General features: G+C 43.8%; 1 protein-coding gene across 6 annotated transcripts in view; it reads right to left on the bottom strand.

Annotated features, from left to right (window-relative positions):
- The window catches only part of ELF1 (E74 like ETS transcription factor 1), a 120,389-nt gene that overhangs the window by 6,287 nt on the left and 92,970 nt on the right, over positions 1-21,132 (bottom strand). For all 6 annotated transcript variants that reach the window (XM_090024812.1, XM_090024769.1, XM_090024778.1 and 3 more), the window contains 4 exons: positions 20,858-21,022; positions 15,229-15,312; positions 14,054-14,246; positions 11,777-12,244 (listed from right to left, as the gene is read on the bottom strand). In XM_090024812.1, the coding sequence (XP_089880938.1) occupies positions 11,777-12,244; positions 14,054-14,246; positions 15,229-15,312; positions 20,858-21,022 (910 nt within the window). The remainder of the gene's footprint in view (positions 1-11,776; positions 12,245-14,053; positions 14,247-15,228; positions 15,313-20,857; positions 21,023-21,132) is intronic.

Raw genomic sequence — 21,132 nt, forward strand, 5'->3', positions numbered from 1 at the left:
AGGCATGGGCTGCGGGCTCCCACCCTGCTGCCCTCTAGGGCCTCCGCACCCCAGTGGGTGCAACCCATGGTTTTCTCTGTTTTTCCGTGGGGCACGGCAAACCCAGATCCCTGATTATATGATACTTTCTAAAGGTGTTATCCAATTTAAACAAATCCAGGACAAAGATTATTTCCCTATTCAATATGGGAGGAAAAGCCCCTTGTCTTGGATTTGAGTATGTGGGGGAGAGGTGGCTGCTACAGCTCACACTCTGGCTCTCGCTCCAGCCCCAACCCCGAGCCAGTGACAGCCACAGCCCCTGCTCCCACCCCCTTCAGCCCTGCTGCCTCTTCCTGTTCCGCTGTCAGCTGACCACCCCAACCACACACACATGCGCACGCACACACACGCTTACGCTTATCCTGTCTTGGCTCCATCGGAATAACTGGTGGTTCTGGCAAGCACCCAGGCTGCCTGCATCCCATCCATCACTGCTTAACCTGAACTGCAGCTCCAGCTCCGGTTCCACTTCAGTCAGGTAGTGACAGCAGCAGCATCACTGGCCCCAACTCAGTCCTAGTCCCAGGGCTGGGGCCAGAGCTGTTGCTGCTACCTGGCCAGGGTGGAGCAAGAGTCAGACATGGCGTCACGACTGAGGGTAAGCAGCGGTGAAAGTGGGGACGAGAAAGGGAAAGGCAGCAAGGGGCAGTCAGCTAGAGAGGCAAGGAGTGAAGTCAGGCTAATTCCCCACTGACTCCTTGACTCCCACATTGCCTGTTCCCTCTGCTGCTGCCTTCCCCGTCACAGAGGTGCGGGGATGACAAATTGTTAATGACCTTCCAATAATTAGGTTCTATAAATGGAAAATTATAATAAATTTATAAATTTTCCATGTACAGAATCTAATTATTGAGGGATCATCTTAAATCATCAAAGCTGTCTTGGATGAGGGTAAATATGGTACCTTTAAAACCCAAGAATATTGAGTAATACTGACTCAAAGGAAGTTCTACTAAAACATGGATTCTAACGACTACTAAAGAAAGAATGACACATGGTAAAACTGATGCCAGCTTGCTGGTAGAGAACTAATGGAAACATACTGTATTTCTTGGTTAATTTGGTGATGTTGTGCAACAAACACATTCACTCATCTGGAGGTGAACAAGAATGTTGCAAACATTAGCTGGCAGGCAGGAAAAACAAGCTAATTCACCGTGATTTATCTATGAAACTTCTAGAAAGCAAGGGTGGAGGACTATGTCAGAAAGGTCTCAAAGCTACCAACCAAAGTAAACAGTTGTTAGCAAATGAGCAGGCAAATGAAAAGAGGCTATATTAAAGAAGAAAGAGAGGGGAACTGCGTATTCATTTCCCGCACAGATGTCATTCAACATACAGATGCACAAAAAAGGTGGTTTAGAGGAAAAAGTGCAATTCTCTCCAGACTCTCCCCCTGGATTCAACTAGCTGGTACACCGCAAATTCAGGAGGCAAGTCTGCACAGCCTTTCTCCCAACCCTGGGACTTCTGCTGACAAAATAAAGCTGCCCATGTGTACCACAAACCAGCAGTTAAATAAACTCAATGACTTAGAGAGATGCTGAGCATGTATGTCAGTACTGTGTTCAAGCTACCGTGTTTTGAAAGCACTGCTGGTTACGTGGGCACTCAGAGACACTCCAAGTTGTCTATTCAACCTAATTGCTGTTCTCCAGTGTGCCTGAATGGGCAGGACTTATTTTGTCAGTGGAAGACCTGGAGCTGGGAGGGAAGCCATGTGAGAGTATGAGGAGGTGGAGTTGGCAAAACATGTTATTTAGAGTCAACTTCAGATACTACATGAAGTCTCTTCGGAGTGAATCTACTTAGTGTACAAGTCAAATTCAACATGAGAATTCTCCTGCCCTGGACAGCGCTCCACAACTCCACGGGTGATCTATCAGGCAGTGGAGCCCAAGACTAGAAGACTCAATAGTCAGATGGTGTCAGTGACAGACTGGCCCAGAATTCTGCAGTCATATCTTTCTTCCCGGTGGTCTTCAGACCCCTTTACAATGCCTGACACGCTAGAGCTGCTGATTAACTACAGATGTTAGTTGGGGGAAGGATGATCTTATACAGGACTTTTGTATTTCTTCCTCCAAAAAGAGGTCTGAACTTTCCTACTTCTTGTTTAGTATTATGTCAGGCATCAAGTATTAAGTCAAGGAGAGAGCCATAGAGAACTTAATTCTCTTGACTCCCAGTTGGGTGGCTTATCCATTGAGACATTTTCTTCATATGTCCTTCCAAGGCCTTTTTCTCAGAGGTAACCATAAAGTCAGGACATTTGAGTTCATAAAACTATTGTGTGCTATATTCCACGAAGAGTACCACATACATTTGCTTCCTATTCTAATGCGCCTACTAAACCTTACCAGCATCATTGTCCTGGATAAAAACCATCTAAAACAATTCAGACTGCTTCTGCATAATCAAATACCTACTGATGTGAAGAGCTGTTTTCCTCCTCATAGGAGAAATTAAACCAAAAACCGAAACAACAGCAGACAAGGTGAGAGTTTCCTATAGCTGAAAATATACCAACTCAAAGTGTTAAGTGATGATCACAGCACCATCATCAGTCACACAGCACATATAGTTGACTGCATTAGTAGAAGTGTTGGTAGCAGATTGAAGGAAGTGATTATTCCCCTCTATTCAGCACTGGTGAGGTCACATCTGAAATACTGTGTTCAGTTTTGGGCCCCTCACTACAAAAAGGATGTAGACAAACAGGAGAGAGTCCAGTGGAGGGCAACAAAAATGGTTAGGAGCCTGGGGCACCTGATTTATGAGGACAGGCTGAGGGAACTGGGCTTATTTAGTCTGGAGAAGAGAAGACCAAGAGGGGATTTAATAGCAACCTTCAACTACCTGAAGGGAGGTTCCAAAGAGGATCGGGCTAGACTGTTCTCAGTGGTGGCAGAGGCCAGGATAAGGAACAATGGTCTCAAACTGAAAGTTTAGATATTACTAACTCTCTAACTAGGAGGGTAGTAAAGCACTAGAACAAGTTATCCAGTGAGGTGGGGAAATCTCCATCCTCGGAGGTTTTTAAGTCCTGGCTAGACAAAGCCCTTGCTGGGATGATCTAGTTGGGGATGGTCCTGCTTTGAGCACAGGGTTGGACTAGATGACCTCCTGAGGTCCCTTCCAGCCCTAATTTTCTATGATACCCCAGTGTAGTTTAACTTAATCATAAATGCATTAAGAGACATGGTTGTTACTACCAGTAAAATTAATTTGTCTTTTCTGATGAAAGCCAAAGAGATCACAGCAGTCCAATATTGACATGAGCCTTCCATATGAAGGGTATTTTCCTAATTACCCACATTTGGGAGATAGCCCCACTTGCGCTTAAAAAGCCAGGAAAGACACAAGTACACATTCCAGCTACTAATCTGTCTCCTTACATTTAATGTCCACTCTTTTGCATGTGTGTTGGGGGGTGGGGGAGAGAGAGAGAGAGAGAGAGAGAGGTAGAGGACAGGAACAGACGTTATGTTACTGAAAATTCACTTCCAAACACATTTTAGAGTCCTATCTATGGTTCCATTTGGAGTATGTCAGGAAGACGCTGATAGCTGCCCTAAAGGATATACCATGTTTCATAAAAAGAGGCAAAGGAGATATGCTGATGCTGGCTAATCTATGGCCTTTCAGATCAATCACAAAGCATCGCTGACTATCTAGAACACCTCAACATGGGTAGTAAGAAGAAGAATTATTTAGTTCTTTCTTTATGTCCCAAAAACACATAGACAGCCACTCCTCTTTTCTGAGGACTCTTATTAATCATCCAACATATAAACAAATGCAACAGAGATGAGAAAGCCCACGGTCTAAAGAGTCCATTTTCTAAAATGTCTCCAAGTTGCTGATGTGACCCAGAACTGCACCTCCTCCTTTTTCAACAAATACAGAATCCAAACAGCACCTCTATAGAAAGTCACTGGCTTGTGCCAAATCCAGGAAGGACAATACCAGGTTCTCCATTCCCCTGCATCTTGAATAAATATTTACACTTAAGCACAGTAAGTATAAAGTAGGTGTAAGAAGCTACAGAATCAGAAACCATAATGTTTTAAAATGATTTCTACAGGTAAAAATAATGCCTTGTACCCTGTGAAGAATCAAAGCCCTGCATTTTTTATTTAATTTCAGTATGTAATATCTATCCTCTCAAAAAAATAGTCAAGGGTCATTGTTCAAGAATTGCTATCCCTTCCCTGTAGGTTCTCCCTCAGACAACTGTACTAGGTATTGCCACATTAAAAATGATTAACTATAATATTTAAATACGACTGTGACACTGTTTTGTGCAGTCACAGGTTTCTGTTTGTTTTTATTTATTTTTTTTAACTGTCCATTACCAGAAGCATCTGTGATACATAATACTCCAGAGAAGGGTTCTGGTAAACACTCAAATGCTGCTATTTTAACATTAAAAAAGAGGGAAATACTTTCCTACGCAGTGGCTGAATCTACACATGCACTCTTCTGCAAAATAGACTAATTAGCTGTGGAGTAAAGCATCATCATCTACATATGCAACAGTATTAGGCTGCAGTAAACTAGTTTGCACTGGCATAAGATACTACTGCCAGGGACAGTACTATCTTACACCAGGTGGGTAATGTACTGCAGTTAAACATACGTGTAGATGCTGACTGTGGGCATAAATTGTGCCTGTTCAGCCAGGCCAGGGCCTAGTCTCTTGCCTGCCGCCTAGCCACATGACTCAACACTCTCAGCACCTTGTGCCCCATCCAGTCTTCTGCCACCATCACCCAGCGCCCAGGACTAACCTCCCCACACCCCCTGCAAGCTCAGGTCTGCTCTACCCTGACTCAAATTGCTGCTGTCCCAGAGACATGTGTAGACACTGTGCCTGGGAGTAGTTTACTCTAGCTTAAACTGCTTCTAAGTTGATTGCTTCACATTAATTGCATATGTAGATGCACCCAGTATATAGTTATTATCCACATGGAATTCTTACCATACAATATTATTGCAAATAATTGTCAGGCAGGTAAGATAAGGGCCATTAATGGGGTCAGGGCATAAAAAATAAAATTGCTAACCTGCAAGCATCAGAGAGAAACTACCCTGAAGGCCAAGTTATAACCATTGTGGAATGTCTATCACTTTTCTGTGTACTGACTGCTAGATGTTACATATTAGATTATCTAAACCAGTGATCCTCAACTAGGGTGTTGTGCCACCTTGGGGTGCTGTGAGATCCTTTCAAGAGTGTCACAAGATGCTGCTCAATATTAGTGCTGTTAGGGGTGCAAATGCCTACATATGTTTCACAAGATAAACCCAGAGATTTCAAATAGGAATCCACAGTGTCAAAAACATGGCCTTTCAGATCAATCACAAGATTGGAACCTCTTGTGGTCTTTCTGACCTGTTTGCAAAATAACTGATTTATTATTTTTCTGTAGTCAAAAAACATATGAAAGCTAAGAACTGACATTTTTCAAGAGGTGCCTTGAGTCTAACAAGGTTTGAGAACTATCAATCTAGATCAATGCCAACATGGTCACAAATTGATCCGGAATTCTCAAAAATCCAGCACTTTTTAAACTTCCCCCTCTGCTCCCCTGGACGTGGAGGGGGCAGCTTGCACGCGGCGGCTGCCACCGCCATCCACCAGAGTGGCCGCTGCTTCCTACCCCTTCCCCCCAAGTTTCAAAAATCCAGAATTTTCAAATTTCCGGCAGGTGCTCGGTCCCAAGTATGCCAGATTTATGAGGTTATACTGTATACACTTCTGACCATTTCAGAAAGAAGATTGTCCTCAGGCTTCCTGTAAGTCGAACTTAAAAGTACATTTTATAGTTTTAAATGTGACTTTCAACTTCATGAAAACTGGTGAAGATCTGTAAGAACACAGCCTTTTGGAAAATGGATATAACATCTATCCTAGAGCAGAATTTGTTTATAAAAAATGTAAGCACCTTGGAACGGTCAATCTATATAACAGATCAGTATCTGCATTTACAGCTTACTTGGCTTAACACTACCAGATGGAGATTTTAAAAATATATTTCTAGCTCTGATTGTCCAGGTTCCTCAATAGCTACAATAAATTTCCTTATAAACCATATAACTTTATTATATATTATACTGACAAGATTAGATAATTTTTTTTCTTTGACTGATGTAGATAGGAGAGTCTTGGATTTACCACCATCTCTAGAAAAAGTGGAATGTATTTTACAGAAATGTCTTTAAATTGCATTTAAAAATGTCATAGGCCAGGTCCTGCCAGGGTATTATGGGATTGTAAATGTTTATTTAAAAGGCTCTGTCTGCTATTTCACTTGAGTTCCATGTTAGTGGTACTGCTACTTCCTCCTTTTCTGCTTCCACACACTTGCCCATGGTCCTATTGTGAAATGTTTTAATACAAAGGGATGTTGAAATAGGATCATGTGGTTTTGTAACTTTTCAGAGACAGGATTGTTTATGCTTACTTGCCTTCCTTATTAGGTCTTGATTTTTGAGGGGGTGCAGTAATTTACCTAAAATGGCTTGTCGGGATCTTCCTCTTAACTCTACAAATTGCTGTATTCCCTCCCTATAGCTGGGGTGCTCAACCTCTGGCCCACAGGCCAAATGTGGCCTGTGGAGCTATTGCATTTGGCCTATAGGACTCACCTGGGTTAGGAAATTTGGCAGTGGGGGAGACGTGGCCATTAATATAGCCACTCTCCCTCACCAACAAATTTCCAAACTCTAAGCCCTGCATGGCCAGGCTGCCACTGGGTGGGGCCATACCCACCCTGCTACTGGATCAGGGCTGAGCCTCATCCTCTGTGAAGCTGGATTGGGCTTGGCCATGCCCCCTTCCCCCTGTTGGGGCTGGGCCACATCCCCTTCCACCTGTGGGGCTGGTGAGGGCCTAGCCACACTCTCTTCCCCACAGAGTTTGACTGTGCCTACTCTCTGCTCTCCCTGCAAGGCCAGGTTACACCCTGTTCCTTCTCCATGGGGTCAGGTCAAGCTTCTTTCCTCTGTAACACTGCATTGGGACCGACCTTCCCTCTACCCCCCTCCACACAGCCAGATGGTGCTCACTGTGCCTACCTGGGCCCTATACTGGGAACAACGGCTGGATCTGGGCCACAGACAGACCAGGAACTGCCAATCCAGCCCACCAGGCAAAAAGGTTGAGCACCACTGTCCTTTTGAGAAAATTAATTTTGAGAAAATTATTCTGGCGCATATCCACAAGGGGCCAGCAGGGGACATTATGCTTCGGGTCAACCAACATGGGTTCATTAGCGGCAGGTCCTGTCAGACCAACCTGGTGGTCTTCTATGACCAGGGCACCAAATCCTTAGATGCAGGGGTAGCAGTGGACATAGTCTTCCTGGACTTTTGGAAGGCCTTCGACACTGTCTCTTACCCTGTTCTCATTAACAAACTGGGGGACTGTGGTGTCGATACCCACACAGTCAAATGGGTCGCCAACTGGCTGGAGGGCTGCACCCAGAGAGTGGTGGTGGACGGGTTATTTTCGACTTGGAGGGATGTGGGTAGTGGAGTTCCGCACTGTTCAACATCTTCATCAGTGACTTGGATGAGGGGGTAAAAAGCACCCTGTTCATATTTGCTGATGACACTAAGATGTGGGGGGATGTGGGCATGCTAGATGGGAGGAATAGGCTGCAATCGGACCTAGACAGGTTACAGAGGTGGGTGGATGAGAATAGGATGGGATTCAACACCGAGAAGTGCAAAGCGATGCACCTGGGGAGGAACAACTGGCACCATACCTACAGGTTGGGGAACTCCCTTCTTGTCAGTACAGAGGCAGAAAAGGATCTTGGAATCATCATTGACTCCAAGATGAACATGGGCCGGTAGTGTGGGGATGCAATCAGGAAGGCCAACCGCACCTTGTCATGCATCCACAGATGCATCACAAGCAGGTCCAAGGAGGTGATCCTCCCCCTCTATGTGGCACTGGTCAGGCCGCAGCTGGAGTACTGCGTCCAGTTCTGGGTGCCGCACTTCAGGAGGGATGTGGACAACATGGAGAGGGTCCAGAGGAGGGCCACTCGCATGATCAGGGGCAGCAGGGCAGACCCTATGAGGAGAGGCTACGGGACCTGAACCTGTTCAGCCTCCACAAGAGAAGGCTGAGGGGGAATCTAGTGGCCTATTACAAACTAGTCAGAGGGGACCAGCAGGCACTGGGGAAGTCCCTGTTCCCCTGAGCATGACCAGGAGTGACCAGGAATAACGGTCACAAGCCGGCAGAGGGTAGATTTAGGCTAGATATCAGGAGGCGCTACTTCACGGTCAGGGCGGCTAGGATCTGGAACCAACTTCCAAGAGAAGTGGTGCTGGCTCCTACCCTGGGGGTCTTTAAGAGGAGGCTAGATGTATACCTTGCTGGGGTCGTTTGACCCCAGTACTCTTTCCTGCCATGGCAGGGGGTCGGACTCGATGATCTGCTGAGGTCCCTTCCGACCCTAGAAACTATGAAACTATGACCTATAGTATTAATCACAGCATTACTCTCCTGCTTCAGATATTACCAAATAGTCTCAAACATTTCTTTCTTCATGCTTCATGTTCTGCATTGTTCTAGTCACCATTTTTGAGTATCAAATAATTCAATCGTTAGTTGTTTCTGAAGCCATATTGTTGTATGGTATTTAATACTCTTAGGCTCTAAGGCTAGGGACAGACATTCAAAAAGACTGAGCCTGAATTGATTCAATCTTTGCAGGTTAGTCTAACCCAGGTTTGGTGCTGGGGGGGGGTCTTCTCCCTCCTCCTCCCCCCGCTTCATCCTCACTGTGGTGGGATGGGGACGGGGATTCTGTGAAGCTGCCTAGCCCCAGAGAGGGACTCTTCTCCCTGCTTCTCCCCCATCGCTGTGGGGTGGGGGGGGGCTCTATCGGATGCTGCCCTTCCTGGAGGAGGACTCTTTCCCCCCACTCCTCCCCACCCAGGGCAGGGGGAGGCTCTGATCCTTGCTGGGGGGAACTTTTCCCCCTCCTCTTCCTCCCTCCAGAGGGGCAGTGGGAGTGTGGAGCTTAGCTAAGCAGGGTATGGGTGTGAGGGAGGGGGGTGTAGGGACCCCCGCACCATCCCCTGCATGGCATGCAGCCCCTGCTGCTTGGCAGCAGCCTCAGGCAGGTAGTTCAGGGTGCTCAAGCCCACAACAGGCACTGTTCTGGCCAGCACTGTGCAGGGGCAGGGAGTGGAGCCTGCCCCATTACCAGGGCTCCACTCCCAGCACCAGGAGCTCCACCACTCGCAGCATGGGAAGCCCCGTACTGGAGCCTGCTGCCTCCCCTGCCCCCGGAGGGAGCCCCACTCCCTGCTTCTGCGCAGAGTCCAGCATGGGGCTGTCCCACTGCAAGTGTGGAGCTGCAGGTACACAGTGTGGAGTCCCAGCAATAGAAGCCGCCAGCACTGTGCTGGGGGCAAGGAGTATAGCCCCGCGCAGCCTGCCCAGCCACTTCTATCCCTGGGGCTCTGCACTGTGTACCTGCAGCTCCACACTCGCAGCAGGACAGCCCCGTGCTGGACTCCACGTGGAAGCAGGGGGAGCCTACTGACTCCCTCCATAGCAGGCAACAGGGGAGGCAGTAGGCTCCATTGTGGGGATTCCCTTGCTGCAAGCGCTGGAGTTGCAGGCATGGGGAGCAGAGCCCCAGCAATGGGGCAGGCTCCACTCCCTCCCCCCGTGCAGCGCTGGCCGGAGCTGCAGCTGCGCTAGGCATGGATGCCTTGAGCTCCCTGGCTGCTGCTGCTGCCAGGCAGTGGGGGCTACATGCCATGGGGGGAGTGCATTGGGGTCCCTACACCCAGCATCCTCCCTCACACCCACACCCTGCCCAGCTAAGCTCCACACTCCCACTACCCCCTAGCATGAAACAGAGCCTCCCCCTGCTCCCCCCACCACCCTACTCTGGAGCTGGGCAGCTTCGCATGAAGCCCCCCTCTCCCCCCAACCATGCAGTGGGGGGGGGGATAGGGGAGGAGGGGGATGGGGAAGAGTCACTCCCAGCATGCAGCAGAGCCTCCCTTCCCATCCTGCGGGACAACCAACCCAGCATGGCCTCGCTAAGGTGAAGAGGGCAGGGAGAAGGGTTCATTCCTCCTCCATCCCTTCCCTGCAGCCAGGGTCTGCCAGCTCCAAGGGCTGCTGCTGGAGCCCCCTCCCCTCTGCTCCTCAGAAGACAGGCTGAACCTGGCTGTGGTGGGGAAAATGGGGAATCAGTGAAGAATTAACCCCCTCCTTGCCCACATTGCCTTAACAGGGCCATGCCAGCTGGTGTCTCCACTAGGGCCATCCCTACTCAGGCTAGGGAGCAAAAGGGCAGGATCAGACCTGAACTGAAGCAGAGAGCCCTGCCCAGTCCAGAGAGCATGCCAGGATGCTGGGGGACTCTGATTTAACTTAAACCAGCAAGGGGGGCTGGGACAAACATTTCATAAACTGGTTTAAGCCAAATCATTTAAGTCTGATACTACATTCAACCAGGTTTATCTCAAACCAGTTTTGGCCATTTTGAAACTGGTCTATGTGCACTGAAGGTCCATTCGATTATAGGTTTAAATCAGTTTCTGATCACCTAAACTGATTTATATGTAATGGCTGTCCCTCGCCTAAATGCTCTTACGTTTTAGATCTCTTTGAGGAATCAAGGATCATTAAAGATATGCAACAGTAAGATAAAATTGTCACTCTTATGATAAAACTGGTATGTAAAAAATCCATGTTCATTTTAGTGTTTCAGTACATTAAAAGAACATATATATTTTAAAAGCTGTAAGCAAACTTCAGAGGTTGCTTTGTCTGTAGAAAATAAGCAGCCCTCTATGGTACACGCTTTCCTTTTGATATGCTGCCAAAGTCCTCATGATACCATTTATCTGAACTTCTGGATCAGAAGTACCTTTTCTCTCTTGAACCGGTTCCAAGATACTATTATGATTATTAACATAACTATAATTTACTTCTAAAATTAAGAATTAAAGACCCAATTAAATGCATATTGTCAACTTTTAAAAATCATAACGCTGCCTGAAACTTTCAATCTAATTGTTACACCACCTTTCAATGCTATAACCAAAACATCACAGCACAGCAGAATTAATATCTTTTCGCTGTTTCCTCTCATTGTTGATTAACTGACCAGTTCTTGTCAACTACATAAGTTTCTGTATAGCCCTATGAGAGAGGTGATTTTATACGTAACATTAACAACAATTAACAGAGTGATTGCAATCAAAAAAGGCAGCTACGGTACTTAAAATTATTTACATCCTTAACTGTGTTATGTTGAAATTAAAATACTGGCCTGCCCTATTTTATATGTATAGAAAAATCTTTATTTCCTCACTACTCTGTCTCTTAAAACTCTTATCAATTCCTTTATCATCCATTTTTCAGTGAGGGCTAAACTAGCTAGCTGCAGATAATGCTGCTTAAAAACATGGTTATGAGGTCATTCTGCAAATGACTCAATCTCTGCCCCTTTCAGAAAAGTGCTTCTCTGTTACTTGACTTGTGCTAAAGTTGTGTCTACTTCTTTCCCAGACCTTAAAAAGGTACTTTATGCCTGAAAGCTTGTCTAACATCTCTTCCACCTGTACACCTGATCCAATACAATGTATTGGCAAAGCAATTCTTGCCTCTCACAACATTTAAACCAAGGAATTTTCACTCGTTATAAGTATTTTCATAAAACAGCTTTCTTTAGTTTTTTACCTTATGTTGTGAACAGAAGAATTCAGTGTTTCATCCTGAATGTTACTGGTGACAGCAGCATGCCCTTCTGTGATGGACTGCACTGGCTGCATTACGTGAACTGTCCGAAAAAGCTGAGTCGGATGTATTTGCTGTGCAGGTTGCACTGTCCTCAAAACTTCTGATGGCAAGCTAGGTGTTTGCTGCTGTACACCTTCTATGTACTCCTTAAGTTTAGTAGACTTAGAGTTTCCTGTTTTTAGACCTGGGGTGGATCCTCCTTTGGTTCCTGTGTTTGAAGATGCTCTAGATCTGCCTGATTGGTTTCTATTGGCTGCAGTTGATGATAGAAAAGATGAATCTGAAGGCTCGTTGCTGGGGCTTGGGTCCTCATCATCTATATAGATGAGATCTTTTGGCATGTCTTTAAACTGATACACTAAGCGCTGACCTTCTACTTTAGCCAGTATGCCTCTTTGGTAATAATATCTGTTCAAAGCAAGCAGACACATAAATAAGTTTTTAGTACAATTTAAGACAAGAAAAGGTAAATTATCATCAAAAAAAGAAGTGGAAAACCCCCTCCCCCCAAACCAACTTATATTTTTGTTAATAAAGACTTGCCAAGTTTAAACAGGAAGTTTTAAAAAACAAAATTGCCACCTACTGACATTTCCAGTAGCCCTTTGACTTTATGCTCCATACCATAGCATTCAAAGTTACCAAAATTAAAATTACATTTTGATAAAAGAGCAATATTTTGGCAACATCTTGGGGATGTGGCTTGCCACAGAATCCAGGGCCTTTGAGCTTCAGTAAACATGGCAAGAAGGCAAGCAAAGGCTGACACAGCCCTGGCTACCCACCGTTGCTTCCACTGCCACCTCCCCAGTTGCCAGTTCCCACTGTGAGCCCCATGTGAACATATGAAGCCTAAGCTAGAGCTCCCACCATGGCAAAGGACATGTAGCAGTTGCAGTTCTGGCTTCAGTACAAGGACTGTTGCATGCCACATGTAGAAGCCAAAGATGCCATCACTGGCACTACCACCATTTCTTCATGCCCCAGGCTGGATCCAACCCACAAGGAGCCCAGCAGGCCAGATCCAGCCCAAGACAAAGTGATTTTGACATCTCTGACTTCCAAGAAAGTTGGTGAGAGGTGGAAATGGTGAAGGTACTTCAAGCAAATTATTTCTTCTGTATATTACAGTAGTGCTTAGCAGTCTCAATCAAGGAGGATGTTTAAAAATTAGGCTTGTGCCCATGTGTTTGTGTAACTGTTCACCTTGTTTTACAAAAGATTTTCTGCATGAACAAATTCCTAACCTGACAGGCAAACATATATGACTATTTGCTTTTCTAACACATGTACTTGCAAACTGGGAGAATTACACACAGAACTTAATTTCAAAGGTGTGCAACAATGTCACCTTTTATACTGGAAAATGGGACATTTGGCACAATTTAAGGTTAATGCAGTTAGGCCACATGAATTAAGTTTAGTTGATGAGGGAAGTAAAATTTAAGTTTTGCAAAGGCTTTCCACACAGTCTTTTCAATCCTGCAACTGGGTTTGTGCTTGACCTTGAAGTACTGGCTACTTGAGCCCTCTCACATTATTAACCACAGTGGCAGATATACCAATTACCAATAATATTCAGGAACAGAATTGGTAGAATTGGAAATTCCTGTGTTGAATTTATATACAATTAATATTTCATTAGTTTTACAACTGAAGTGAAGCTGTTCCATTAGTAATGGGAGCTGGCTGATTATTTTAGGTTGGGGATGACCTATCTGTATTTCTTTCAATGTAAAAAACAAATAAAACAACAAAGTACTCCACACAAGTTGAATAATGCATTATGTGAGACTTGGAAATTTTGCTTCTTCAGTAAAATGCATTCATTTAAAAATAAGCTATTTAATATTATCCATGTTAAAGAAATATACAAGGAAGTTTAGAGTCAATAAAAAGGGAAAGCTCTAAATTTGCTAGTTGTCTACAAGACTACATATACTTGTAACTTTAAGCACTTTGGAAAGCCTGTAAAACTAATTTCTGACAACAAAGCAAGTTTCATTTATTTGACATCTGCCAACAGCATACGTCTCAACTTTCAGATTTCAGGCATGGTCCTTTCCTCCTCAGTCTTTTTCTTTTCCTAAATACCTTCCCTATTTCCAAAAGCAGAGCTCAGGTTTGGTAAGAGCCCTTCATTGCTATAAAACGGACAAGAACAGGTATCTATTTCTAATGAATGCAGTGAACACTAATCAACCATCAATAACTCACCTGAGAGCTCTGCCCATTGTTTCATAGTTCATATCAGGTTTGTTCTTGTGTTTTCCCCACAACTTGGACACAGCCTTGGAATCTACCAGTTTAAAAATTCCCTTCTCTCTCTGAGTCCATTTGATATATTTGGGACAGGTAGCTTTATCCTGGAGCAGTGCTAATAAAAACTCCCAAAGATAAATTGTGTTTCCTAAAATAAATACAAAAAGCTTTTCAGGAAATAGGAAAAGCAAACAGAAAGTTTTATTAATTTCCTAATTAACATAAAATACTAATAACCTCCAAGAGCCAAGGTCTTTAAACACACTTGAATTTAGGTTTGATAGCAACCTCAGGCAACTAACCTTCCAACATCAGATGCAATTCCAAACAAACTCTTTCTTAACAGAAAATGAGAATTTGGTAACTTTGGCCCTGAATCAGGGAAGTGTTTAAGTTCATCCATGTTCAAGAGAACTTACACACATATGGTAAGTCCCACTGACGACACTGAAAGTTAAGTTAGTGTTTCATTATTTTGCTGAATCTGGGTGTTTAGGATGATCCTTCATATATTATATTTTACCCATTTCCTGTATGGAATAAAGACGGGATTAAGTCTTACCCAGAAGAAAACAACTGAAATGCACTGGTAAAGCAAGCTGACATTTCTGAGCGGTTTAATCTCAGAGAAAATGATTCCTGATAATCAAATTACGTTACACATTTTAACTGCTGCAACTTGTTGTAAGTTAGAGTGAGACAGCAAGTACTGAGGAACTTGGCTATGACAGTTTTCTTCTTGTTGGTTCAGTGTCCTTAAAATTTCTGCTCTTCCTGCTACTCAACTGTCAACTTTGATTGCTCCTCATGGAGAATCAAGATGTTACTGGGCACAGCAACAGCATCCTAAGAAATCCCATTAGAGTGAAAAACATCCTTCCAGACTTGACTTGAGCAGCTCTTGTTGGGGTCTGAAGATCTTCCAAGACCCGTTGTTATTTAACTGAAAAATGGATTATTTTTCCCATGAAAGGTCTGCTGCACTGATTCTTTTCTGCTTTACCATGTGAAAACACTAGACTTTTTTGGCAAACTGAAAAACATGGTTCGCTTCACAGATGTACTGCCCAGAACTGATATTCAACTTAAAATTCAGGTGATGTGGATTCTACTCCAACTGCTGTACTCACCCTTTCCATCTTTGTTTTTCTTTTTCACTGATATGTTTGGAGTTGCAGTAGGGGATTCAGGACGAGAGGGTCTGGTCTTTTTCCCTGGGGAATAAATGTAAATTTCAGGATACAAATATGGCAAAAAGATACTTGTTCTCTGACATTTTTTCTATTTCCTCCCCATTTATATTTCTTCCTACAGGCCCAGTTATTTCAGATGCAGACCACTTTCAATATCTAATTTATATAATGAATATTGAAGGTACTCAGCATAGCACTGGTTTTACTTTTGCCTGTTAACAGGTAGAGAAAAAAAGTTGCAGCAGATATCTCCTCCTGGCCTAACAGTAATGGGTTCTAAGAGGAAAAAAAACATCCTTTTCCCACAAAAAGAGGGTGGCTGTGCCTGAAGGATGAGAGGAAGTGAGGGATTAGTTGATCCTTTTGACAAGAATGAACACTGTCCTTAAGTATTTCTTATAAAACTCCTGAATGTATTGTCCAAGTGTCCCTCATTCATTTCCATGCCAAGTTTTTACAGGTTTTATAGGGCCTGAATCCTCAAAACTGACTTCAGCCAATATTAGGTAAACCAACTTCTAAACCATACTCTTACTAAGTGTTTTATTTTACATGCTGCCTCTGTACTGTTGATAAATGAAATAGTTCAACAGATAAAACAATGAATGAATGCAGAAAACCAGGATTCTACATCTAAGCTCTTCTCCTGACCATACCTGACCTTGGACTAGTCACTTTACCTCTCTGTTCACCTTATGCCCCATTCTACAAAAACAGGATCCCTGTTTGATTCCTAGCAAAACAGACTCCATTCCTGGTTAGATCCTTAAAAGCCATTATAATATAAATAATGAAACAGCTCCATTACAGAGTGGAGATTTTTTTTTCACATTGACGAATTTTCATGTGACTAAATAAAAATATTAAGTTTCATATTGAGCTGTCTGTTTACATGGCAGAAGAGCAATAACACTCCATTATTCAACAAGCATTAACTTAGATTTTGTAGGGGCTGAAGGCATTCAAGTTATAACTTATGAATCAGAACCACACGTTTTATTAGCTATAATGATTAGCTGTAATGGTCTGATGGCTGAGATTGTCAACATCTCCTGTTGGGTGGGATGTCAGCTGTCTTTTAGAAAGCCATTACTGAGGTCTCTTGCCCAGGCACCTTTTGATATTGACAGTCTTGCTAAACATATACTTTTACAGAATATTCCACTTAGAAAACCCATTGTTGAGGCAACTATTGTGCAATCCTCTGGAAAGAAACTGTATCAAATACACAGGTCAAGTATATTTTTCCTAGCAATTAATAACAATATTTTTTAGGCTGAGGGCTCCCAACCTTCAGACTTACAAATGCTCTTTTCTTTTTGAAGGGATGAAGTCCTGAAACATTTCTGTTGTCACAAGTGATCTTGACATGAAAAAGAATGTGAACTACCATACCAGATCTTTGAGCTAGCTGCCTCTGATTCCACTGACCACACAGGGCTGCTTAAGTATTTGTGGCTCCTAGCGGAGGAAAATGGAGTCATTCTTGACTAGCTCAACCCCTTTATGTGAAATAACTCTCATAAAGTTGTTTTTGGTGAATGGCCTTGAAGTTTCTGTCAATGTGAGGTGCTGCAGGATTCCCCCTAGTTTCCCCTCCTATACAGAGTTCATGGGAGGACGCTAGGGAGGATAAAGAGACAAAGTGCCTTCCATACACTGATGACAGCCTCCACAATCACCATCTGGCCTGATTTTTCCAACATAATGAAATTACCTTATATCTAAATGAGACCATGACTTGCATTAGAACTAGGTGGTTAAAACTCAATCCAAAGTCTACAGCTTAGGGAAACAACCAGCAGCACTGATCATACATATAAACACCTTTGACTAAGGGTGTGTATCCTCAAGCAGGTTTGCAATTTAGAGGTCTGATCACATTACAGCTGTAACCAAGAGTGCTTTCTCCTTCCCCCACAGGAAGTCTGTGACCTTGACTTCCGAATGTAGACTTTGATGCTGTAGTAATTCACACCTCTCTCACCACAAGCTTATAGTACTGCAAGCCATTCTACATGGATGGTGCTACCCTATAACACAACTCAAGCTGAATTTATTGCAGAATGAAGCTGTTAGCTTACTGTATCACACAAAGAGTCCATATAACACTGATACACTGTAATTGAGCCAGGGGAAGTGTTGATTTCATCCTATAAAGACTAATATTCTAAGTCCATATTACACCAGACTGTGTGGAACCATAAAACTGCAACCAAGAGACACACAAGCTAATATTCCATTTTTTTAAAAAATTATTGCTAGCAGGATATTTCCCTTAAGCATCCTAGGCTTCAAAACATAACTCCTTCTTTGATTCAGTGTGGCCCGAATTTGTTGCCTCACTACACAAAACAAATTTTTAAAGGGGAATTTTGTGAAAAGGTGGCCTGAAATGTCTGGTTGAGCAGGCATGAGTTACTGATATTTTTGTCCTTTTGTACAAGTAGTGCCATATGCATGCTGTTTTTATTTTTATTTGTTTCTACTCTTGTAGAAGCATCTATTGCCAGGTGTACAGGCTATGAATTAATTTGAAATTAAAAATTCACATATACTGTATTTACTCAAATCCAAGACAAGGTTTCCCCCCGCAATTTTGCATGGGGAATAAGCCCTCCTCATCCTGGATCCAAGTATGACACAGCAGGGGGATAGGCAGCTGCTGAGCTCTGGCTTTGGCTCCAACACAGCATCAGAGCTGGAGCTTGCTGTCTGCCCTCAGTTTCTGCGCCCCCATCAGTCCCCCTAGTTTCTCCTGCTGCCTCTACTACCCCATCTGTCCCCCCACTGCCCCTATCTACCATTTGCTCACCCCCGTCTAGCTCCACCTGCCCACTATACACTGCTTTGCTCTAGCACTGGCAGGTTCCAGCCCAGGGCACAGCTTGCTTTGGCCCCAGCCTAGCCCCATAGCAGCTCTGCCACTACTGAGGCCCAAGCAAACACATGCTCTGTGCCCCAGGCCAGAGTGGAGCCAGAGCCTACTGGAGCTGGAGCTAAGGTAAGAGGCATGGGAGGAGGGTGAGGGAGCAAATAAGAGGACAGAAACTGTGGGCAGAAGGAGAGGAGGGGAGGGGGCAGAAAATAGATGCCAGAGAAGTAGGCATGGAGGGACAGGCAGCAGAGTGGTAGAAGTGGTGAAGGGAATAGGAAGCAGGAGACAAGGTATAGAGGAGCAAGGGACAGAGGTCAGGCTGCTTGACCCCCACCCGCCACTGCTTTCTCTGCTGCAACACTGGGGTTGGGAAATGAATTTGAGATGGCCCTCCAAAAACTGGATTCTATACATGGAAAATTAGAACAAATGTATAAGTTTTCCACAGGGGGCAGCTTAAATTCAGAGATTTGGGCAAATATATTCAATTCACACAGCAGATAGCCCAACAAAGCTGCTGCTTCTCCCTGTTCTGATGCTCATTTTGCTGATACGTTTACAGAGGCTATGTCTACAGGGATATGGCAGGCCAATCTAGTTTGTTTCAGCTAATTGCGACTGTTTAAAGAAACCAAAATGAAGCACATGCATAAGCAGGCACGTTACCCTTGAATCTACACCATTTTGTTCTTGCTTTCTGCTAAGATACCCTTTGGCGCAAATTCCAGTGCTCAGCTCTATACTCCGGTGAGTCGTCTTACAGAGCAGTGGTAAGTATTGCAATGCAAAGGCAGGGGGCAGGATCAAACAACAAACTCCCGTTAAGTCCTCTCACAGCATCCATTTATTCTGCCAGCAAACGCCTGTCTGGCAGCAGAGAGGACTGTGTGGAGTGCAGTGATCATGAAAGTAAAAAAAAAAAAAAACAACATACCCAAGAGAATAAGGCAGATGCATTTGGAATCATCCAAGCAGTTAGATTTAACTCTGTGGTTTCATAGAGCTCTTAGTGCTGAGCCATTATGGCTAGTAAAGAAGAAGGGTATTACATCAATGTGACATTTATTTTGAGAGGCTTTGGGCTCTATTGGCTAGTAGTTGGCGGTATACTCAATGCATGGCATTCCCGCATGCTGTCCTATAGATGCTGGGAAATGTTACCACAAGGCGAGTCCCCGAGAGATGTAGACATCTTCAAAAAGCCAAGGGGGAATCTAAGGAAGATATGTAATACTACTATGTACCAGCTGGTGCAAGACTGGAAGGGAGAGAAAACTATTTATATAGGTAGCCCTGCAAGACCTGCTTTTTCTAACAACAGAAGCGTCAAAATGGAGCACTAACTTTGCCTGAAGCTCTTTCTAACTACGAGTGTTGTTAAGCACAAGCATACATTATTTACAAATTTTGCAGAATCTCCATCATTCAAAGATAATGCAGATTAGACAAACATTTGGCCTAGCACGGTTTAGATAGAGATGCTCCTGAGCTTGAGCAGGGGCTTGGACTACATCAGCGTTTCTCAACCAGTGGGTTGTGACCCAAAAGTGGGTCGCAGGAATATATGAAAGGATTGAGAAAAAACTTTTAAAATGGATCAACAAACTTTAAAAATGGATTTTCTTTTAAAGAAGAAAAATGTGGAAAACTGTGGCTTTTCCCTTGCAGGCTGGCAGAGTTCCCTGGGGCCCTTTTTGCCTCACATACCCACCACCTGCCTCATACACTGGGGAGGCTGGGGCCTAGGGGCAGCGGGTTGGGAGTGAGGGGTCCTGGGTCAGGACCGGCCATCGATGTTTACAAATGGGTCCCAGTACGAAAAGGGTTGAGAACCACTGAACTAGATGATCTCCTGAGGTCTTTTCCAGCTCTATTTTTCTTTGATAGAAAGCTAAGTGTATTAATGAAAATGTGAGCTAAGGAACCATTTTTAGCAACATTTTTCTTCCCGTACCAGATGCTACAGCAAACCTGCTTGCTGTACAGTACATTTGATTTCTTAAACCAAACACTGCTGACATTCTAAGTGAGAAGGAGGGCAGGGGAAACATAGGGATGGGAATAAGAAAGGAAAAATAAAAGCAGGAAATTGCTTAGGAACAGGGGTACAAAAGCAACAGTGTGACTAATGGATTTGAAACTTCAGGGACATAAAAGTTTTCAGTCTCTGGCAGAAATGTCATTCTGAGCACACTGGTGAGAAGGGGTTAGATGTTAAGCAAGCGGAAATAGGGTCCTGGAAGACAGCTGACATCCAAAACTATAGTTTGAATCCCTCTTTTAAAGTTGCATTATGAGGTCATAAATTCTCAGTTACTCCCCTTGATTGGACTACATAGCTTATTTGGGGTCAAGATAATACCAATAAATTTTTGGTGCAGTTCTACTTTGGAGAGACTAAAATATGGGATAGTAGAGGATCCATATGTATAGTGTAATAATAATTCCACATGATTAGAACTGTACCATCACTAGTATCTGAGTAAATACCCTCAGTTTGCAAGTGAAAAGCAAATAAAATGGTGATTTTCTTGATTTTCCAGAAGAGAAAATGTAATCCAATTTACAGATGTTTGCATGTATAGCTTCTATTAATACTAAATGGAAGCTACATGCACACAGGATGAAGACAGCACATCTCTAAGTGTTTTGTTATTCCAAAGTTGTATATCCCATGAGCCCCCTTACCCTTTTTCTTCTTAGGTTGTTCAAGTTCTGGAGTATCTAGTGATTCACTATAACAGTCTTGAGGCTGATGAACTTCTACTACCTCAGGAATCCCATCAAGTGTGACCGATACATGCGTAATAGGAGCAACCATAACTTCATCTTCAGATGTACCAAATATATTTGCTTAAGGAAAAAAACAATAAAGACTTTAAGAATACTCTAACAGAATTAAGTGGACTCTTTAAAACCACTTCCATTTCTAAGAGAAACAAGTAAGCAAGCCAAATAAAACC

Source organism: Crocodylus siamensis, chromosome 1 (genome assembly GCF_052110815.1).
Source record: "Crocodylus siamensis isolate JL-2025a chromosome 1, ASM5211081v1, whole genome shotgun sequence".
NCBI classification, from domain to species: Eukaryota; Metazoa; Chordata; order Crocodylia; family Crocodylidae; genus Crocodylus; species Crocodylus siamensis.